At 31.4% G+C, this 16,719-nt stretch overlaps 1 protein-coding gene across 1 annotated transcript; it reads right to left on the minus strand.

The window, feature by feature from the left end:
• Positions 1 to 413: 413 nt before the first annotated feature.
• On the minus strand, positions 414 to 8,302 carry LOC140439211 (uncharacterized). The gene is made up of 2 exons (XM_072528970.1): positions 8,169 to 8,302; positions 414 to 825 (listed from the first exon to the last, which is right to left on the minus strand). The coding sequence occupies exons 1-2, from the start codon at positions 8,214 to 8,216 to the stop codon at positions 481 to 483; spliced, it is 393 nt and encodes a 130-aa protein (XP_072385071.1). The 5' UTR covers positions 8,217 to 8,302; the 3' UTR covers positions 414 to 480.
• Between the last annotated feature and the right edge of the window lie 8,417 nt (positions 8,303 to 16,719).

Here is a 16,719-nt window from a genome sequence, read left to right on the forward strand (position 1 = left end):
CTCATTTTTCTCAAAACCATGCAATGTGCACGTGGACGGCTAGTGCACCAAGCCCTTCAAATGCATTTTCGCTGGAAATCGTTTACCTTATACGTCCACATGGGCTTTATATTATTTTATTTATTAATATCTGCTCTTCTATCAATAATTTTGATCTTTAACCGTGAATTTATTTGATTTTAAATTATATTTGTTGGTTTTTCACTTTAGGGGGTGCCATACCTGTTAGTACTTGATGGAGATGATTAGCTAAAGGTTTAAATTGGTTCTATTTTATTGGATATATATGTATATATTTAATTTTAATGTGAGTTGATCTTCCATGTTAACTTTGTTTTTTTGCTTTTACTTTATCTTTTTTACCATATTTATGTCTTTTTTGATAATACGCCAAATTCGATAATAAATAAATATTTAAACGAAAGGAATATATTTTACATAATAATGCTTATATTTATAACAAATTATTTTTTAGATAAATCAATCACGACCCATTATTTGTAAGACGTCTTGGAAACATTTGTCAAAATTAATAGCTTTAACTTCGGCATTTTCTCCTTGAGGTTTGCTGCATCCTTGAAACTGTGTGTGACGACCCTTGTCATCAGTAATAGCTTCAATGTGTTTCTTGTACTCATCAGGAACAATGTCTCCATTTTGATCCATGATTCCTAATTTACGATGAACACAAAGAACTTGCTTGCCGGTTTCAGGGGTTGTAACTCCGTTTTTAACGTTCTCAAGTTCGTCCACAGTTGAACCTAATTCCTTTTGGCATTCTGCGATCTTTTTATGTACTCTGTCCCGTTCAGGACCGGCTGCGTACTGTTGAAAAAGAAAATGGTATAATAAAGCTAGATTAAAATAAAGCATACAAAAAAAATTAATAACCTTCGTTACCATAGAAATTTGGATAATATCAAATATTCCTGCTAGGTAAAAATTCTACTCGAGTCTCTGAATATTAAGGAGTATCTTTTACCTACATTACATTTCTAACAAATTTCCACATTTCCCCATCTCTAACAAATTCTCTTCTGTTATCAGTTAAAGCTATACTAACGATATGTTAGTATGATTTAGTTTATTATAGTTTATTTTTTAGTTGTTTATTTTGTAGCATTTAAATATAACAATTTTAATTCAACAAAAATTATTTTTAGAAATGAGAAATACGCTGATATGCTTCAGTTTATTGCGTAATGAAGTGTAACGCTTGAGCAGAACAACGTAGATACTCTGAAAAAATTTCCCAATCATGATTCTACTCACTCAATATTTACAGCTCTTCACCAGTGATCAAGAGAAACAGGTTCAGTGGTCTCAAAAAATAATGAAAGACTATATGATTATGTAACAGTAGCACATGGAGATGTTATTTTAATGGAAGTTGAGGAAAATTCAGAAATTAGCATTCAAAGACTCTCTGCCACGTATTCCACAATTTTAAAATCTTCCGTAGGAAATATCTTACACAACGAAAATTTATATCCTTTTCATTTTATAAAGGTACAAGTACTGCTATAAGGAGATTTGCCTTCTTGTGAAGAATTCGCTAGGTGGTTACAAAATCAGAAAATCGAAATGATAATTTTTTTCGGGTAGGTACATTTTGTTTTCAACAAATCTACATTTACAAAAAATGGAATTTTGAATGTGTATAACGCACAATATTATTCGTATGTTGGTGACAATCCCCACGTTGTTCAAGAATTTAAACATCAGCATAAGTTTAGCATAAATGTCTGGATATGATTAGTTAACGATTATCTACTTGTGCTTGTGGATTTGCCTGTTCGTTTAAATAGTACTGATTAGTTACATTTCCTGTAAAATCTTTAACCTGATTCACTGGATAATGTACAGTAAAACCTCGATATATCGGACCTTTATTTAACGGACTTCTGATAGAACGGACAGTAAATCCGGTCAAATGTAAAAAAAATAAAAACCAACTTTATTATTTATTATACATGCTTATCAAGTTACATACTACTATATTTTGTGATATAGATACATTTCTAATAGTAATATGTATATATTTTCTTTGTGAAAAATAAATAAATAAATAAAGTATTTGCAAGAGAGACATAATATTTTATAATATTTGTAGGCAAGAGACAGAAAGTGAGAACATCACATTTTATTAGGGGATTCCCTGATATAATAACGCGTAGGTTTCTCTGATTATTTATACGGATGTTTAACAGGCAGGCCACTCACCACTCTACAGCTAGCAGTTCTAGATTATTCATTGTGAATGAACACCTTTAGTGTACGCTAGTAAATAAGTTAAAATTTTCGCAGTCCTACCCTTTAAATATGTTCAAACGGAAAAGAATCAATGTAACGATCAATCAAAAACTAGAGAATATACAAAGCAGCGCAGCGTATTTCGCAAAACTTAAGGTCTTTTAATTTAAAATTTTTTATTTTGCTGCATCATAAGTGGAGGTTGAAGAGCAAACATAAAAAATGGTTGGAAGAATTTGTCTGATGGCCAAGATACAGACATAGATTTAAAATGGTTTCTGTAGGAGTTGATTATAAAAAAAACAGCAAACATCGAAAGTGTCCTAAGACAATTAAATAGAATTTTGTTTGTATTTTGTATTTTTTTTTTAAATATATCTAAATTGAGTGTACATACATATTTTCAAAAAAAAGGTTTTTGATTTATTGTACACATAGTTTTATATAACGGACTTTCGGCATTTAATATAAGTAGTCCGTTATATCGAGGTATTACTGTACTTAATAATAACTACGAAGAACACTGGATTGGAAGAGGCGGTCCATTCCTCGGACTGCAAGGTCACCGGATTTTAATCCTTAGGATTATTGTGTTTGATGATGTATAAAAGCATTTGTTTATTTCGTTTCGATAAAAAATGCACAACTCTGGCTTAGGATACAAGTCTATTCCAACAAATTAAAAAATAACTTTGGATTTTTTTTTAAAAATTCGGCATTCTCTAAGCAAAAGGTCAAATTTATGTATAGAGACTAATGTTCATCACATCGAGCAACTTTTGTAACTACTTTTAATACTTGTTCTTTTGTGTTAGTTTCGTTCCATCGCAATAAATGCCTTGTTTTTAAAACCCTTTAAACAAAATCAATTTGACTTTTTGCTTCTTTTCCCAAACTTCTTTTACTAATTGTGTGCTGCATTTATTGAAATAAAAGATAATTTATAAAATTAATTAAGGTACATATTAATTTAAGTTTCATGACAAAAAAAAACAAAAGGTAAAGACAAAAAAATATGCATTAAAGTAACCGTTGACCTACCGAAAACGGACGCCTATGACCGGTACTAGAAATTTGCAATTAATGGTATCGATTCAACTTTAGATAATAAAGAATCGTACCAGTTTCTGTTTTTCTTTAACTAGAAGATTTCTGAAGGTATTAAAAAAACTAATTACAAGTCGCCGTTTTCAAAGAGCTCTAGCTTCCGTAGGAAGTGAACTGTTATTATAAATCTAACTTTATTTATTATTCGATATTATTCTTTTCAGACTAACTATTTACAAGAAAAAGATCCTCTCTCTCTATATATATATATATATATATATATATATATATATATATATATATATAAAATAAAGTTTTATATATATATATATATATATATATATATATATATATATATATATATATATATATATATATATTTAATCACCGTTATCTGGAGTTCTCTCGAACCTTGGTGACATTTCTGGAACTTTTAACGACATGGAACCAGACCGGAGGGGGACCCGTGGATATTTACCTACTACAAAATACTTGGTAGAGAAATATGTTTACATCTTAAAAATATAAGTCATATTTATCGTAACAGAAGCATTTTCTTTAGAAAGCATTTTCGGACTAGGTAAATTGGGTTAACTTGTCCTAAAATTATCTGAGGAATCTCCAGTCTTCATTTGTCAGTAGAGTTTCTGGACACCCTGTGCAGAATATTTTGCAGCCGATACACAATTGCAAGCACCAGTACTATATAGGTTTCTACCCCATTATGACAAACGTTTTTATGGCGCCATAATAGCTAAGCTATTTGGATGAATGAATGTCCTAGTATCTTTTGGTGCGAATTGATCTTTTGTGTAAATATTAACAATGTAGATGTCATTACACTGGCTTGATTAGGACTCTTCTGTATTTTTTATCGAACATTCCTCTCATTTAGAGATAAAAGAGGACGAGAATAATACAAATGAATTTGCTTTCTCTTGTCATACAGTACTGTTTTTAAGAGAGTTTCTTGTGTGTAAAGGTGTGGTAAGATCTGAAACTATAAAATCCAAAGCAACAAACACACACACACACAACCCACACTTCAGGGTATATAGACGTGTCGAAAACGAGTGCAGATGGGACGCGTGCATATCACCGGATAAATATACTTTTGTATTTCAGGAGATTTATGAAATCTTGTACTGTGTAATAAATATTAATATAGGGGCTTTTGAACTGAATATAAACGGTGTAAAGATGAGTGCAGAAGGGTCACGAGCAAGAATATTTTTAATAAAAGAGAAAATTTAATAATTTATATATCATCAGGAGAGTATGCCTCTGTATTTTAGCAGATTTATGCAACTTGCAGTGTGCAATGGAAAATTAATATGGTACTTTCGAACTGAAATGTATCAATATATACAAAAATAGCCATGACAGCTTTTAACAGCCCTCTAGAAGGTGTCTTTAAGGCTAGTGTGGTAAATGCCAAAAAGAACTCGAATTAGCTTAAAGTCATAAAACATCCATATAATGGATCTGTTTCATGAAAACTTAAGCTACAAAATGTGTAGTTAAGAACCTGATATATTTTACTGTAACCTAGGTGACATCGAGGTAGAGTGTTATGTGGGACAATGGCAAGAAAGAGTGTTGTGTAGGAAAAGGGGAGAAAAAAACTTAATTAAAAAACAACAAAAATGAATAACTAAGGTGTTCATTTAAAGATGTAAGTAATAGTTATGTTCGTTTATTGCTAAGAAACTGTTATATATTATTCTTCTGCACATGATTCGAATGTTCAAAAACAACCTATAACAATGGAGAGAAGAGGGACGCAATAAAGACGAGTCACTATAATTTGGAAATCAGACTACGTACCAATCGATGTTTATATTTTTAATATGGTTATATGGAACTGAAGCTTGGATATTAAAAAATGCAATTTAATAAGTATCAAGACTTTTGAACTCTGGTTATTACAAATATAGGAGTGCTGGAAAGAGTTCGTACAAAACAAGTGGACAAAAATATGAAATTTTAAGACTTATAATACAGGTAAAGATTCAAGGAAGAAGATCTGTTGGCCAAAAGGTTAATTCTTGGTTAATGAATCTATGTGGTTGGTATCAATACAGATCAACTTTTTTTTAGTTTATTGTGTCTCAACCACAAGGTTATTGAGATTGGATTGTTACTAAACATACTAAACATTTTACAATACATTAGGTATAATTTACAATAAAGAGAATATGTTAAAGAGAAAGTAATAAAAAAGAATACACTAAATTTTGTAATACAAGTTCGCTTCTCGAAGGAAATCTAGTACATTCTGAACAGGTTCTAAGAGGACAGGAGTTCTTTTTGTGCTTGTTCGTATTTGATAGACAGTGTAAGAATATGTTGAACGGTTAATGATTCACTATACTTTTCACAAGCAGGTGATTCCTCCAAAGCCAGGTAACCATGTGGCAGCCGTGTGTGACCAATTCTAATGCAGATCGATTGATTTGTTAGAGCAGAAGCAAGTTCAAAAATATAACTAGGCATTGGGATTGCCAACCTCCATAGGGAGATGGCAGTCTAAGAACAAAAAAATAGTTGGTTCTTAGAATAGGGTAATGACAAAAATCTTTAAATGAAAATGAATTAAGTTCAAAAGATAAAGGGTCAAAAGAAATGGAAATACACGTATTTAGTTAGTGACTTCTTTCATTGTTGGTAGATATCACAATTTATTTTTCGTGAACTGTGGATTAAAAAGACACAGAGAGGACAAAACAAACATTAACATAAAGCATTGATAAAACAATTATTAAAACACGGTAGCTACACGCACGACAAGGTTTTCTAAAATAACCCACCCATTTTAAGAGATTCGGAAAAGATCTAAGTTACTAAGAATGTCTATATCAGGTTTATAATGATAACTGGAATTAAATTCATAAATAGACAAAAAGCATTCGCTACATTTAAAACTAGAAAAGAATAGAAATGAAATAACACAAGTAAAATGAAGAGGTATAGAGCAGTACCAAGGATAAGACGATATACAAAGCTTATAAAGCGCCAAATGAGCTTACAAATAATGAAAACGATACTAGTAAAACGATGCCTTTATAACCAATACGTCAACTATTCAACGTGCGAAAGAACGTTTTGGTTGCAAAGTGAAAAGAAGTCAAGCACCAAAAAATTTTCACTAGACTATCTAATGTGTGAATACCTTGAATGTTTATATTGATAATATGTAAATTTAATCATATTTAAACATAGTGACAAGAAAAATTTCCAAGATACAAAATATTTTATCACAAAAATAACCTGAAACAGTTTACTATATCTTATCTTAGGTGACTGCCATATAGAATGTTATGTAGGAAAAGGGCAAAAAAGAGTATTGTGTAGGAAAATGTTAGAACAAAACTTAATTTAAGACTAACAAAAAAAATACCAAAAGTGTTCCATTGAATAGGTAGTTAATAGTTATGTTCGTTTATCGCTTAGAGTCTGCTATGTATTATTCGTACATGATTTTAATGTCCGAGAACAACCTATAATAATATCTTGAAAGAAGAGGGGCGAACAAAGACGAATTACTATAAGAACAAAGTAAAAATAAACGTTGTTGTATAGATATGTAGATATAGATTGTAATAAAGCCACTCCTAACGTGCAGAAATCTTAGTTTAGAAATCAGACTGCATATGTAGTTCAGAAAAATCAGCCGATGTTTATATTCTTAATATTATTGTATGAAGCTGAAACTTAGACACTAAAAAATGCAATTTAAAAAGTATCAAGACTTTCGAACTCGGGTTATACTGCAAAGTATTAAAAATTTCATGGACTGATAAAAATACAAATAAAGAAATGCTGGAGATGGTTGGTAACGAAACAGAACTAATCACCACTGTACGAACAAGAAAACTGGAATACCTAGTTTACTTGATAAGTGAACCAAAATATGAAATTATAAGACCAATAATATAGGAAGATTTAAGGAAAAGGATCTGTTGGCCGAAGGTAGAATTCTTGGTTGAAAAATCTATGTGGTTGGTATCAATGCAGATCAATTAATTTGTTATACCAGCAGCAAGTTCAAAAATAAAAATTGTCATTATGATTGTCAACCTCTATAGAAAGGCGGCACTCTAAGAAGGAGAAACATTGTTCTATAAATATTTATAACTGAAAATGAATCAAGTTCAAAAGGTGTAGGGTCAACAGAAATGGAAATACATATATTTACATACTTACTTCTTTTATTATTGGTAGATATTACAATTTATTGCTCGTGAAGTGTGGGTTAAAAAGACACAGAGGGGAAAAACAAGATATCAATATAAAGCAATGATAAAACAATTATTAAAACACAGTAGCCACGCGCACTACATGGTTTTCTAAAGTAACATACATAAGATATCTAGAAATAATCTAAGATACTAAGAATGTCTAGACTAGGTTTAGATTGATAACTGGAATTAACTTAGATAAAAATTATTCGTTACATCTGACACTAGAGAAAAATAGGAATGAAATAACACAAGTAAAATGAAGAAGTATAGAACAGTACCAAAGGTAAGACGATAAAAGATAGAGTGGTAGATCGGGAAAATATATCAAAAATAAGATATACACAGCTTTTAAAGCACAAAAAGAGATTACAAATAATGGAAAAGACACTAGGAAAACGATGCCTTTATAACCAATACGTCAACTATTCAAAGTAAGAAAGAACGTTTTGTTTGCAAAGTGAAAAGAAGTCAAGCAGCAAAAAATTATCCACTAGACTATCTATTGTATGAATACCTTGAATGTTTATAGTGATAATAAGTACATTTAATCAAATTTAAACATAGTAACAAGAAAAGTTCCTAGGATACAAAATATTTTATCACAAAAATCAAAACAATTCTTACCGCTGTCCAGCAGACCAAAGCCACAATTAAAAAATAGGCTAGTTTCATCTTTGTCGTTGATATCAAGAAAACAGAATAATTTTCTCTTACAGTTCTATTATATAGACATTTTTGAAACAACAAGTATCAGAACCGTACGCAGAGCTTTCTTACAAATTTTAAGCGCATTCAAGGTCAAAATGTTCTTTAAATAAAGCATTGTTAATACAATGGGGTAGCAAATTACAACTGAATTTCAGGAGTATATAATAAAATTATATAAGTAGATTAGTATGAAAATTGGATAGGAATGATAGATCACATTTTTTTTACAACTGAGTAAAGGATTATATTTTTTCCATGAAATTTCTCATACTTTCTCGTAATTATAATTTCTCATTACATAGGAAACACGCTGAGGGACCCAATAATTAGTGATGAGATCAGAACAAAATGTATTGTACAGGGTATAAACGAGTGGACACTAATCAGAAAAAAAATGACACAAACACATTAAAAAAATAACGGACACAAGTGTTGCTAAAATAGCAAGGGCACAAGTGGTAGAAGAAGTATCGGACGATCGCGCTACAAATGAAGTTACAATCTTCCATAGAGGTAACAATTCGACAATAAATAAACGTCTGTTTTATTATTAATGACATTCTTAGTTCGGTTGATATTACACATCTCGAAAAACAATCTATTTTTGTAATTGCTTAATGATTACAATATTTTCACGTTATCACAGTTAAACTGGTGGTCTGTTTTTATAAAATGTTCGACAACAGTGCATGGTTTATTTCTCCTGTTGCAGTCACTTTTATGTTGTGTAATTTCAGCCATTGTCCGGTTTGACCAATAATATAACATCCCTTGCAACCTAAACACTGTAATTGATATATGACATTGCTATTATACATCACTGGTGTCCGATCTTTAATTTTAGGGAATACGGTTTTGCATTTAAGGTTGCTGTATTTGCTAATTTGTGTATTTGTGTAGTCAAATACAGCAACCCTAAGTAGAACATCATATTCTCTAACTAGCAAAAGGCACTAACACCAAATTAACTCAATTTAAGTACTTTAGATTACCGTTCATACCAGACTTAACACCAAAACTTACACGAATTTTTATATTAGTTGATGAGAACATAAAAATCACTAAGTACACAGTGTTAAAAATTAATTCCATATTCATTAAGTAAAAGATAAAACACCTGCGGACCAATTATCTAATATTGTCTATCGTATTCCTTGTGGAAGTTGCAACAAACAATATATTGGCCAAACTAACAGACACCTAAAAAGTCGTATCACTTTCCACAAGAGTGACAGCAGATCCGGATAGATGTTCCCTTGCAAAACACGTACATGATGAACACCATAATATAATGAATTACAGAGAAACAAAGATTCTTGCAATGGAAAATAATCTCAATAACAGACTCTTCCTCGAGATGGCATTTATCACTCAAACGGATAATTTAATAAATAAGAAATCAGATGTTGAGCATCTGAGTGAGATTTATGCTTATTTATTACACATTGAAGAGCCAACATTATAAATAAACACATACAACTATTAAATAATTAATATAATACAAAATGTAATTTTTAAAATTTTTCAACTAAAACACACCTTTACAGTAAATCTCAAGCAAACAAACAACTACGACATCAATGAAATGGAACTAATTATCTTCTGACATAAGTCAATTCAATAGTAACTTTCGATATTTGGTACTTCTGGTACTTAACTTTAACGGCAATCGCTGAACTAAACGTTTTTGTGATTGTTTTGTTATTAATTTGAATTGTGTTTATGCTTATATTTTAAATGTTAAAATAAATTATATAATCTTTTAAACTAAATGTTACATGTCGAATACAGCTGCAACCCACATTGTATCCACAAACCATTGTACTGGATGTTATTAAAAAATCACAGTGCCGTTAACCTCAATCAAGTAAGATATGAATATCAAACATATATCAAATTGTATTTTACCATGTTTCAAATGATTAAAGCTCTCATCTGATGATGCCAATGAAAATTGGCGAAATATAATGAACTGTTGAACAGAGTACACTTGGCTTTCAATCAGCTGCATACCCAATTAACCTCAATCCCCCTTTTTATCTAATATATATATATATATATCTATATATATAAAAGAAAGTCGTGTTAGTTACACCACTTATAAGTCAAGAACGGCAGAACAGATTTGGCTGAAAATTGGTAGGGAGGTAGCTTAGAGCCAGAAGACGGACATAGGATACTTTTTATCCCGTTCGACGGCGTTCCCGTGTGAGTTGACATGAAACGTCAGTCACTATAAAACGTGGTATAACAAAAAAGAATCAGACTTGGAATAACAAAACGCAAATGACAGCTATGTAATTGACGTAAAATGACAGGTATATAATGACGTATGGATGGCAATTTGATATTTGTAAGAAATCAATATTAAAACTATTTCTATTAAATAAATAATTAACAAGTGGATTGAAGTGAAGTGAAGTTTAATTAATAATGCCGCGACCAAGATGATCGAATCTTTCCCGACAAAGCCGTAATTGAAGTGAAGTGAAGTTTAATTAATAATGCCTCGACCAAGACGATCGAATCTTTCCCGACAAAGCCGTAATGCAAGAAGAATACAAAATACTGCAAATCAAAGGACTGAAGAAGAACAAGAAATTGCACGTGAACAGCGCCGCGATAGTATGGCTCGACTTCGTGCTTCTCAATCACGAGAGCAAAGTGAAGCAGCCCGTGAACCAGCTCGGTTGGCAATGCAGAATCGTCGAGCGAACAACAGAAGGCAACAAATAGATAATTTGCGACGCAGAACAAGATATTTAGCTGATTTGAATCGAGCAGCATTTCGATACGATTGCAGCAATGATTACAGCTTGCATCCTAGCGTTTGCATTGGGCAAATAGACGTTGTTTGCGAGTATTGTGGTGCATTAAAGTTTTCCGGAGAAACGCCTGGATTATGCTGCCTTAATGGTAAAGTGAAATTGCCAGTGTTGACTCCGCCACATGAGCCATTGTATTCATTGCTTTGTGGCGAAACACAAGAATCACGCCACTTTCTTGCAAATACTCGAAAATACAATAGTTGTTTCCAAATGACGTCATTTGGGGCAGACATTATCGAAGAAGGAGGATTTAATCGGACATTTAAAAGGTATTTATTTTTGTACTTACATAGAATGTAGTTAAAAAATAACTTACTTTATCTATTGGTATGTATTATATTTGCTAATACTGAACTCTACTCTCCTACCTGACTATCGGTAATGGTCAAGTACCTGTCGATGAATCGAGCGGATTAATATCATTTCCAAATAATTTCTGTAATTTTGTCTCATCAAAAGACGAATTTATCAACAATGTATTTCCAAATATTATTTCTAACTACAAAAATAATGAATGGTTGAGTGAGCGAGCAATTTTAGCGGCTAAGAATAAAGATGTAGATGACCTAAACTACATAATTCAAAATAAGATCATTGGAACAATGCATTCATTCAAATCTATTGACTGCGTCACAAATGAAGATGAAGCCACCAACTATCCAATTTAATTTTTAAACTCTTTGGACGTGCCTGGCTTACCACCGCACAATTTACGCCTAAAGGTTGGCTCCGTAGTAATTATGCTTCGAAACATAAACCAACCAAAACTGTGCAACGGTACGCGTTTGGTGGTTAGTAAATTGATGAACAATGTAATTTACGCTACGATAATGATAGGAAAATTTAAAGGTGAGGAAGTTCTCATTCCGAGGATCCCGATGATCCCAACCGATATGCCGTTTGAATTTAAAAGACTTCAATTTCCGATACGTCTTGCATTTGCCATGACCATCAACAAATCACAAGGCCAATCCTTAAAAGTTTGTGGTTTAAATCTAGAACATTCATGTTTTTCCCATGGTCAATTATACGTGGCATGTTCACGGGTCGGAAGACCATCTGCGTTGTTTGTTTTTGCGCCTGATAATAAAACAAAAAATGTCGTGTATCACAAGGTACTTAAGTGAAGAGCAACCTATGTACTAAAATACAGAAATAATAATGAATGATTAATGTAGTTATTTAATTTTTTTTGTATTTTTTCCAATAAAAAAAACACAATCTGCTTATTTATTGCCATTAAGGCGGAACAAAATATATATATATATATATATATATATATATATATAAATATATATATATATATATATATATATATATATATATATATATATATATATGTAAGCGCTCGCAATATATAAAACGGATCATACCATACGCCTCAGCTGCATGGTGGAACACGTGTAAAACTAACAGGAAAAAAATACAGATTTTTCAAAATCTCATGATTAAAGATGCTTTGAATATATTTGGGGACATCTCATTAAGATACGTATTTAGTAATTCACAACAAAAGAGAATTCTAAGAACAATGGATAAAAGAGCACGCGAAATATTAAAAAATCTCAGGAACCATCCAAGAAGACTATTAAGAGAGTTGACACACTAACAAAAACCAAAGGTCGGTACATGCACATTGCACACAACACTTAGCTGGATATAAAGAAAACATAGAGAAATAATGAAGAAATAAGATAGCCACGGAATCGTCGAACGTACGCAGTAACAGAAGGTCCAAAAGAAAACAAAAACAAAAAATGGGCCCAAAAAAATTATTACACTACCTTATGATATATTCTGTCTTTTATTTAGTTATTTTTATTCTTAATAACACTTTACACTATAAAAAAAACAAAAACCAAAAAATATATACAAGGAGTGTGTGATAGTCGGCTTACACCTAGGAATGCACACACCACACATTACTACTTTTTTTCTATTATTGTTTCATCTTGAGCTCGTACTAACCACCTTCTGTTAAAGCAGCCATGCAACAATCACGAACATGTCAAATAAATACTCGATAACCAGACACTTCGGTTGCTCAGCTAAAAATTTATTTGGCTAATTCGGCGCCTGAGTAACAGAGCACTACATTTCAGTTAGAAAGATACCGAACTAGGTTAGTAGCTCGCCATGCGGAACACAGACTTTTCAGGGACACAAGTCCCGAGTTATATAATTAAGTATCTTAAGTCATTTATAGGGAGAAAAGCTCTTCTAGCTACTTCTAAAATCAGGTAGCTAAACGTTCCATTACCCAAAACATCTAAAGTAACGTTTAGTATAAAGTCTACCGATTCTGTATGTCCTGCGATATGGAGGAGTGGTGGAATAGCTTGGGGGTCAGCTAGGTATCACTCTATTGCGGAGTTTGACCGGTTTGATCTTCGCACACGTATTTCCCACTGTTCCATTGGAACACACATGTCCCTCGGAGCTTTGTTTTACGTGTTTATGTTATTTGAGTGTATGGTTGTGCGAAAAATTACAGAAAGGCTTAAAATCTTTGGTTTATGCATAAAATGGTATTTAAACTTAAAATTCATTGATATAATGTCATGATAAAATAATCGAGTCCGATGCTGATTTCATTGTAGTTGTTATTAACTATAGATAAATTGTGATATAAAAAATCTTTTTGATATGTATTAATTTTTTGCTTACTATAAAAGTTCCAAACAATATTTTGCATGAACTTTCAACCCTTTATCAGGCAAATTATTCAGAGTGCAATAAAAAATATGACATTTGATTTATGGTATTAGTTTAATAAAACAAATATTAAGCTGTACAAATAAAACTCAAAAAACTAAAAGAAAGTAACTTGGGAATTTTTAGCTAAAAGGCTAGATTGTCCGTTTGAGGTACAATCTTTTGTAGCTATTTAAGTAAGGTGTGGCATGAAATAGAAATCAGATTATCAAATATTTTATGTTCATTTACAAGAAAATGTAATAAAAATATATTAAAAGAGAGTAAAAAATATATATTATAAAGCCCGTTCAAAAATATTATGAATAATATCTAAATAAAAGAAAGCTTTATGCTTCATTGTGAACAAAAACACTTTTTATTTATAGTCAAACATAATTGTATGTCCCATGAACTGCATGGCCAGATATACAATATCTACACGTACCCTTGGTTACATGTTTGGGCCAATGAGCAACTGAATCCTGTGACTTGGCTGTATCTGGTCTGTGAGGAGATCTGGTTAAGAATAATTTTAATTTTACTTGTAATCTTTAAGAAAGGTCCAACTCTTTTATTTTATTTGGTATAAGTTCTTTTAAATGCATAGGTTTTTGTTTAGGGCTGTTCAATCATTTATATAGAGAATCCATGCATTGATGACACATATGTCCAATATCCAAGACAGACTAGAAAAAATCATCTCTTGGTTCTACTTCGACTTCTATACAAAGACTTTGCTTTGTCATTCCCTCAATATAAATATGTACCTATTTCTTTACTTCCATCTTAATAAGCTGCATACCTAGGTAAACCCAGTTCATCTTTTTTTTCTATGGATGTTTGCTTATTTAACTAATTTGTAGATGAGCTGAAAATATTCTCCTCTTAGAAATCAAAGGGCTGACAGGTGATGTCGATACCAAATATAACAATGAATATTTAAAAAAATAGATGACCTCTAGTTCACGAATTATTGACATTAAAAGAATGCACAGGGAAATAGAAAATTATGTAAATACAGAATATTTTTTTTTTTTTTTTGTGGCTTTAGCACTTAGCTATTTAGCCAATTACATATTGAGATATAATAAAAGAAAAATTACTAATATCAATATTCTGATATAATTAATACTAAAGAAAAAAAAAAAAAGTGTATGCATATACACCTAAGTGCATACATAAGTGTACATTATACAGTGTATACATACATAAGTGTATAATCTATATTATTAATTGCTAGTGCAAAAAGTGTATCTATTCGAGTCAAAAAACCTCATAAAATCCCTATAACTGAATCAAACAAAAAGAGAAAATTATATCAAGAAAAAACAAATATAAGGAACAACAGGGATACTCACTTCTCGTCCAGGGACCCATCAGGACATTTGTTTAAGACATTACTAGCAATAGGTCACGGAAAGAAAGGTAAATAAACAATTGGGTTAGAACAAAGGTTAACGAGCTTAGCTGAGATTGACTACAGACACACATTTGCACTATGTATAAATTTAATCAAACAATCATAAACTTTTTTATTATTAGTAGCCAAAAGGTTATTTATTTGATATGGAGGAAATATTTTTAGAGTTTGCAAGTTGTTTAAAAGAGATCCTGAATGCTGAAGATATTTGGAACACTTAAAAAAGATATGGTTAAGATCTCCTTGTTCTTGACAAGTTTCGCATAAGTCTGAATTATATATTTTGATTTGAGCAAGATGAACAGGATAACAAGCGTGGCCAAATCTCAATCTTATTAAAGTTGTTGTATATTTACGAGCGGTATTGAAATTCTTAAACCATCTGGAATTAGGGATGTGTGGTTGTATATGCACGTATTGTGTTGTTGAGTGGTCGCAAAAAGTTTGCCAGGCGGTATTCCAACGATCTGTTTGATTTCTTTTAGAGATGAGAAAAGCATCAGGAACACAAATTCTCTCATCTGGTAAAATTTCAGCTGTCGAGGTTATTGCAGCTTTTGCAATGTAATCAACATGTTCATTATGTTTTATACCAACATGAGCCTTTACCCAAATAAAATTCGTAGTTTTATTTTTATTTTTAAGGTTAACAAGTATGTTCTTAATTTGGTAAATAAAAGGATTAGAATTATAATTGGGTAACTTTGTATTTTTGAGAGATAATAAGACTGATAATGAATCGGATATTATTAAAACTGCATTATTGTTTAAACTGTCGAAATATTTCAAGGCTTCAAGAATTGCAAAAGCTTCAGCACTAAAAATTGAGCAATTGAGAGGTAGTTTGAACATTTTTTCTATTGATTTGGATGGAATGTAGAAAGCACATCCGGTCCCTTCCGATGTTTTGGATGCACCTGTATAGATTACAGTTGCCATGGGCCATTTTTTTATGTAAGAATTTAAGATGCATGAATCTAATGATGGAATACTATAATATGTTGGTATGTATATATCAGCTTCATTAAAAAATGCGAAATAGTCGTTAATCTCAAGGTTGCTAATACTGTTGGTATACTTATTGTTACACATGGCTCTAAAGGCCGTGCAAAGGGTTGGTGAATTTTTATGAATCCAGTAACTGTTTGTTAGATCCTCGGTATTTAGCGAGCCTATGCCAGAATATAAAGAATTGTTGATATATGAAATTTTCACTAAAAATTTTTCACTTAGATAATCCCGTCTAAAATTTAAAGGAGTTTCTAATGCTTCAACATGCAATGGAGCTATTGGAGTAGACTTCATTGCTCCCATACAAGTACGTAGAACAGTCCGTTGAAATACATCAATTTTATTTAAAATTTGTTTACTTGCTGATCCATAAAGTATACATCCATAGTCCAGAATGGATCTGATATAAGATTTGTAAAAAAGCAAAGCTGTTTCTACGTCAGCACCCCACCAAGTTTTAGAAATTGATTTTAAAAAATTGAGACCTTTATTGCTTTTGCCAAGCATATAC

Source organism: Diabrotica undecimpunctata, chromosome 1, assembly GCF_040954645.1.
Source record: "Diabrotica undecimpunctata isolate CICGRU chromosome 1, icDiaUnde3, whole genome shotgun sequence".
Lineage (NCBI taxonomy): Eukaryota > Metazoa > Arthropoda > Insecta > Coleoptera > Chrysomelidae > Diabrotica > Diabrotica undecimpunctata.

Bases quoted from the DNA above. Each gene is read 5' to 3' on its own strand.
- LOC140439211 (XM_072528970.1), bottom strand. From the start codon at position 8,216: ATGAAACTAGCCTATTTTTTAATTGTGGCTTTGGTCTGCTGGACAGCG. The intron at 826-8,168 runs GTAAGAATTGTT...CTTTTTCAACAG, and splicing joins CTTTGGTCTGCTGGACAGCG to TACGCAGCCGGTCCTGAACG.